This window comes from Rhinichthys klamathensis, unplaced genomic scaffold, assembly GCF_029890125.1.
Source record: "Rhinichthys klamathensis goyatoka isolate OS25496 unplaced genomic scaffold, OSU_Roscu_1.1 h1tg000414l_1, whole genome shotgun sequence".
In the NCBI taxonomy this organism is placed as follows: domain Eukaryota; kingdom Metazoa; phylum Chordata; class Actinopteri; order Cypriniformes; family Leuciscidae; genus Rhinichthys; species Rhinichthys klamathensis.
This window is the reverse complement of record NW_026606914.1, coordinates 204,052-210,537: the sequence shown is the minus strand read 5'-3', so window position 1 is coordinate 210,537 and position 6,486 is coordinate 204,052. Positions and strand designations below refer to the sequence as shown.

General features: G+C 38.7%; 1 protein-coding gene across 1 annotated transcript; it reads left to right on the top strand.

Moving 5' to 3' along the window:
• Positions 1-2,582: 2,582 nt before the first annotated feature.
• Positions 2,583-5,159, top strand: rhogd (ras homolog gene family, member Gd). Its single transcript, XM_056235201.1, has 2 exons — positions 2,583-2,650; positions 4,473-5,159. Exon 2 carries the CDS (start codon positions 4,498-4,500, stop codon positions 5,071-5,073), a length of 576 nt encoding a protein of 191 aa, XP_056091176.1. The 5' UTR covers positions 2,583-2,650; positions 4,473-4,497; the 3' UTR covers positions 5,074-5,159.
• Positions 5,160-6,486: the final 1,327 nt, after the last annotated feature.

Sequence of the window (6,486 nt, the reverse complement as noted above, 5' to 3'; positions counted from 1 at the left end):
CATTCCAGCCACTGGCCGCAGTGTTTTGTGTTGTGACGTCTTTAAAGATATATATCTGTGTTTAGAATAATGTTTCAAAAACATCGGTGTGTGTTGGGGATAAATGAGGCTGAATGTGTGTCTGAACGGCTTTAGGATGTCTATGTCAGCAATGAGCATTTCTAAAATCAGGACTTCAAGACATCCATGTTTTCTATTTAAATACAAGAATATCTGTTCTGTCCATCAGTTCTGTTTGGAAATTGCTGATTTGTATATTTCAAGCGTGAGCTGGTTAGTTTGGAGAGTAACCGTCATATTATTTCCTGTTAAATTTGCTGATCATACCAGCAGGTCTATATAGAGCGCACATCTACGACAATATGACTCTGTCCTTCCGTAACGGATGCTATTCACGAGGGATTGATGGACAGACGTGTGCTGATTTGTCAAGTGCACAGTAAACGGGTAGTGGAGGTGAAGTTAATATCGAATCCACCTTTACCCGTGATCTGAGCTGGGTTTTTTTTATTATTTAAATCAGTGTTGTGTTGCTGTTATGGACGATTGTGATGTACATGAGGGAAGCCGAGCTCTGAACTGAGGGCTTGCGTTCTTCCTTTTCTGTTTGTTGGTCTCATAACAGCACGATGTAACACACACAAGCCCATCTACTCTGTGCTGTTCTACACGTGACTTTCTGGTTCATTAAAGAAGAATCTGTAACCATAGAAGCTCTGTTCAAAGGCTGATGTCTGTTGAAAATGTTAAATGTTTAAAATGATGATTTAATGGGTTTAAAAAAAAGTAATATTCCAATGCAGTCTTTTATAATAAAAATTTGTTTGAACTCGTATTTGTGTATTTTTCAGGGAAATTGTGGGCAGTCAATCAAAATGAATTTCCCCTTCCAAAGAAGGGTTCCCACGTGTCCTGGACGAGTGTATCACTCCCTGAAACAACACGAGTAGCTGGAGTTTGGACACATCATGAGAAGCGTTTTGAAAGCTCATGTTGGCCCCTGCAGTAGTTAACTTGTGTTATTAACGGCTCAAATCTTTCCAGAGAATGGCAACTGGAAAGCTGCTACCTAACCTTGTTCACATTAATTAATTTACTTGCTAACTGGTCATTTTTGAAGCGGTATAAGCTAGGCTCACTCAGCCTGCTGTATTTACTTCTGATTGTTGTCAAGAGTGCTTTGGAACCAAGTCGATACTGAAAATTTTAAATGGTTTATAGGTGATTAAAAAAATATATATCATATTTTATTGAAAATTGACAAAGTGATACACAAATACTTAAATGAGGTGCATAAGCTCAATCAGTCAGTTTAAAAAATAAATACAAAACCTGTCCTAATTAAAAGACAGCATTTTTGCATGCAATATAATCATTTTGAACTAAAAAAATAGACAAAACAATATATAGTACTTTCATAAGGATAAAATTATATGTATACCATGTTTTAAGTACTTATGGAACATTTGTTTTCATTGTACAGATCATTTAAGGGGTGACACGAGTATGCATAAGCAAACTAAATAGTTCATCTTATTTACAGTTAAATAAAGTGTACATTATTACTTGGCTTTCTTTAGTTCTTCAATGTGAGTAGTACTTCAATGTGATTGGTCAATGCCTTTAGCCTATGATTGTGTGGCATATTTTTTATTTTTCTCTATGAGTGCGTATCAAAATATTTGACTGTATCGCTTTTTTTGTCTGTGAATGATACATAGTTTTTCAACAACTCAATTAAAACCTTGTTGAAACTGTTGTGTAAGAAACTTCATGGCAGTGAGTTGTGGCCGCATCACAGTCGTGCTGATATTCACAACTCCGGCACTCTTGTTTGTGATGTCGATTAATATGAACATACTGCAGAACTCATGTTTCAATCTCCCATCCATTTAAACGAGCCTCAACATTCCATGATCCATGTGACCAATGATGCATTTTTCCAAGTCATGTGATTGGCTGATCAGTGTTCTAAAGTAGCAGCTTGACATCAGCTGTGGCAACTAAACTAAAATCAAAATTCAGACTCAGTTTTAAGAATTATAATTCGCTCACATTAATTACTTTATAGATTCTCTGCTGCTTCGATGTGTCAAAACTGACTATGTGCTGATATTTCGAACACTGGTACTCTTTCTTTAGTGGTATTTCTTAATTTATAATAAATGTAGGCTACTATTATTTCGACCAAAGGTCTAAAACAGTCCCTCAATTATTGTTTGATCTAAAACTAGTTTTGTGATAAAATGTAAGGATCAAGTTAAACCAAAGCTAGGGTTAGAAAACCCTGAACTGAAGTTCAGCTTTTGTTGTCATTAATTAAAAATGTATTCAATTCAAATGCACATTTATGTCAAATTACATAAATATTATTTTAATCCCAGAGGACCTTTTCCTGAAAATAGTTTGAAGACTGATTTAAATCCGTAATTCTAATATTGACTTACAAATATTTTACCCATTAAGCTTCAAGTACATAAATTAAATGTGAGGTAGTTTTCATAACAGGGGTTCAAGCGAATTAAATGAGTTCTTTGCTTTTATTTTGACACGGTGTTTTTCTGCAGCTTCCGTAAGATCACAGTGTGCGAGTTCACGCGAACGCGAGTTTGAACGCTAGTCGGACAGGCGCGCGAGGATCTCTGAGGCGGTGAGAACTTCTCGAAAGTCATTTAATAAGTTGTATTATCGTGTTAGTGCTTAAATGAAGACTCGTGTTTGTTCTGGTGTTTAGTTGCTGTGTAAAACATATGCTATTGATGTGAGAAAAATACAGGAAATACATGTTGTCATTGGGCGCGCGCAGGAACTCCCATGTCAAATCTGATAGTGAAGTGATTGAACTGCGTTCATGCGCGTCAAAACTGCAACAGCATTCTTTACTTTTTATTTTTTATTAATATTATTATAATTTTACATTGAAAAGTGCGTTCGGGCCGTGATTGTTTTACATATGTTGTCAAAGCGTCATTACACTAAAGTTAACGTACAGCAGTAAAACTAAAATAATAATAAAAAAAATTAAGATTCCCGTAATAATGATAAGAACAGTTATTACTATGTACAGTAAACTAATCATCATTATAAATAATATTATAGCGGGATAGTTGTACTTTATCGTCGTGTGAAGTGTGGATGTGTGTTGAGACCATAGGTTGAGACAGTCACTGCTAATAGCAGCTAAGCAATGTTACAGTCTGTAGAAACTGTTTTCAAAATGAAGGAAGGGTTCACTTCTCTAGCATTAACACATCGTTAACAACATCTGCTGGTGTGTTAGTTAAAAAAACTTGAATATGAATATGAGACTTTTTAATTGACTTATTCACTTTTCGATAGCTATTCTAACGGTTAGCATTAGCCGCTTCCGCAATAACAGTCTGTCAGTTCTAGAGACCTGATCATGCCACTTTACTAACCTAAGAGTTGAGTCAATTAATTAAGTTTGCTGGTTTCAAGGAAATTAAATGAAATGTGACAGGATTTCTATTGGATTCATAGTGTATTGTTTTGATTCAGTCGAGATGCTTTGGCATCCGTTTCAAATTATGATAGCAGTGGAGATCCTGTAAACTGTCTTCAGGATGTTTTGACTGTGATATGAAACACAAGGTCGATTTGATTTTCTCAATTCCTTGATTTCTATCAATTCTTTATGATAAAGCATAAGTAGGCCTACATGCGCAAAAGTTAAAACTGAATTACAGTTCTTAGAAAAAATCTAATTTTGTTGTTTCCAGGTGATACCACAGTTAGCTGGTTTATTGATATTGTAAAATAATAATAATTTAATGTGTTTTTTAATCCTTGTGCTGTACTAAAAATCCTTCACCTAATTTGGTTTTCAAAAAAGGCTCTTTGTTTAATCGCTAATTTTTGAGAGCCTGATGATAAAAACAAAAGTCTCACCATTAAAAGCCAAGATACAAACACAATTATGATGTTCTCATTATAATGTTATGTAGCCGATATGACAGACTTGCGGCACTTTAACTGGATTTTCCTTTTTTAAAGTGATTTCAATCATATTTCAAGCAGTTTAAAAGCATCATGTTGAACAGTGCGCATCTGAAGCGTCTCAGCTGAAGAATATAATACATTATTTATTGGCTTTAATATTTCGGCTAAATTTTATTTGTCGGGCCGATAACGATAACATTAAAAATGATCATATATCGGCCGATACCGATAATGTGGCCGATATATCGTGCATCCCTACTGTAAATATGCTAATAAGGGACAGTCCATCAGCTGTCGTGGGCGGAGCATGAGCAATATGACATCATATTTCTTAGAAAATCCAAACGGCTTATTATTGAGAGTGTTTAGACCTTTTTGATTATAAAAAAAAAAAGGAGCGAATGGATTTTCTTCATTGTATGGTGGTTGTGTCCACACACTGCAAAGACACATTTATATGCAGATTTTCTGCATCCGATGACCCCTTTAAAGCCTCCTTGACTTGCTTGCAGGTGCCGCTCCCCGTGTGGACGCAGAATGCAGACCATTAAGTGTGTTGTGGTGGGAGACGGGGCGGTAGGCAAGACGTGCCTCCTCATTTCCTACACGACAAACGCCTTTCCCGAGGAGTACATCCCCACTGTGTTCGACAACTACAGCGCTCAGATGAGCGTGGACGGGCGTACGGTCAGCCTCAACCTCTGGGACACGGCGGGGCAGGAGGAGTACGACCGCCTGCGCACGCTCTCATACCCGCAAACCAACGTCTTCATCATTTGCTTCTCCATCGGAAGCCCTTCATCGTTCGCCAACGTTCGCCACAAGTGGCACCCGGAGGTGTCTCACCACTGTCCCAGCGTGCCCATCCTTCTGGTGGGCACCAAGAGGGATCTGCGCTCAGATACGGAAACGGTTAAGAAGCTGAAGGAGCAAGGGCTCGCTCCCACCACCAACCAGCAGGGCGGCGCTCTGGCCAAGCAGATCGGGGCCGTGAAGTACATGGAGTGCTCTGCGCTCCTGCAGGAGGGCGTGCGGGAGGTGTTCGTGGAGGCCGTTCGCGCAGTGCTCTACCCCGCCACCAAAAAGAATAACAAGAGGTGCGTGCTCTTATAGTCGGACATGAACTCATAAACACGCTGTGATCCTGGTGTTTGTATCCTTCTCTTCTAGCTCTTAAAGGACTTCCTCCGACTCACTGATTTCGAATTTCGCTGACATGTTCACTTCACATTCCTTGTAAATGCAGTCGCTTGCCTATTGTTCTGATGATTAATAACCATTATTGCCATGTCCACTTAATGAAAGATACATTAGCACGTGTCCGTCAGGGGTGTGTAGAGCGGGATCGTGGCTTTATTACTCTCTTGACCTGCGCTGTCCTGTGCCTTCCGATAAATGTGCAATATGATGAAGACTGAATCAGGTCGACACATCAGACTTTACGTTTAGAGTCCCTTTGCGGGAGGTTTCCCAGCCAAATATTTGATGTGCCTTAGTAATTATTATTTTTTTCTATTCGTGCCTGTTCAGTCATCACAAAAGCAATATTTGGACAGGTTGAAAAAAAGAAGTTTGGGTTGCGCTGACGCGATGATGATTTTCATGTAGAAAACTGCAGGATAGCCTATATTTCACTCCAAAATCAAAAGAAAAAAATACTATACTTTCCATAATGAAATGAAACCTTTTTTTTTATAGCATTCAGATTTTTATGAGATATCCTGACGTCCTTTTTAAGATGGTACAACAAATACTGTAATGCTGTACATTTCCAGTTATATTTAACAAATGCAAAGCTTCTTAGTGGTCCCAAAAATTTGAATGCAAAATTTTTTTACTTGTGATTTTGGGATTACATATGACCCTTAATGGTGTTTTTGAGATTAACCCATGATCCTGAGAATTGTGCCTTATGTGCTTCTGTAAAGGGCTTCTTCCTGCTGCTAAACAAGTATTATATTAGTACTGGTGTCAAGATAGCAGCCCATATTCTCTCTGTAATTCACCACAAAGCCTTGAGTTCGACTCGCCTGATTCTTAGTCTCGCTGTCTGACGCTTCACAGGAGTCGTCGACGCCTCATTCCTCAGACCCAGCGAACGGCTCGCTCTCGCTGCACTGTGTGACAAAAACACTGATTTATCTTTCAAGCCCAAAGACTGAGCAGCAGGCATGCGGGTCCACAGTACAAGCAAAAGCAGCACGCGGACCTGTGTATGACTTCTGCGCATGCTTATAAATGTTTCAATCAAAGATGTTTGTTTGGGGTTAGGCATTTTATTGTTATTATCAGCCAAGGAGTTATTTTTATTTGAGGTCGCACGTTTAAAAGAGGGCGAATGTTGTCTGTCATGTTACCGAACAACACTGGCCACTGCATTTCAATATCCTCATCTCACATGCAGACTGTTTTCAAGTGTTATTGTCATAAAAGTGTCTTTTCGTTCATCTCAGCACAGTTTAAATAATGGTAGCAGGCAGTCGGCGAACTGCAGGCGTTATAATGTGTGTAAGACCTTTGCACGCG

Excerpts from the sequence above, each read along its gene's own strand:
- rhogd (XM_056235201.1), top strand. The coding sequence starts at position 4,498 with ATGCAGACCATTAAGTGTGTTGTGGTGGGAGACGGGGCGGTAGGCAAG.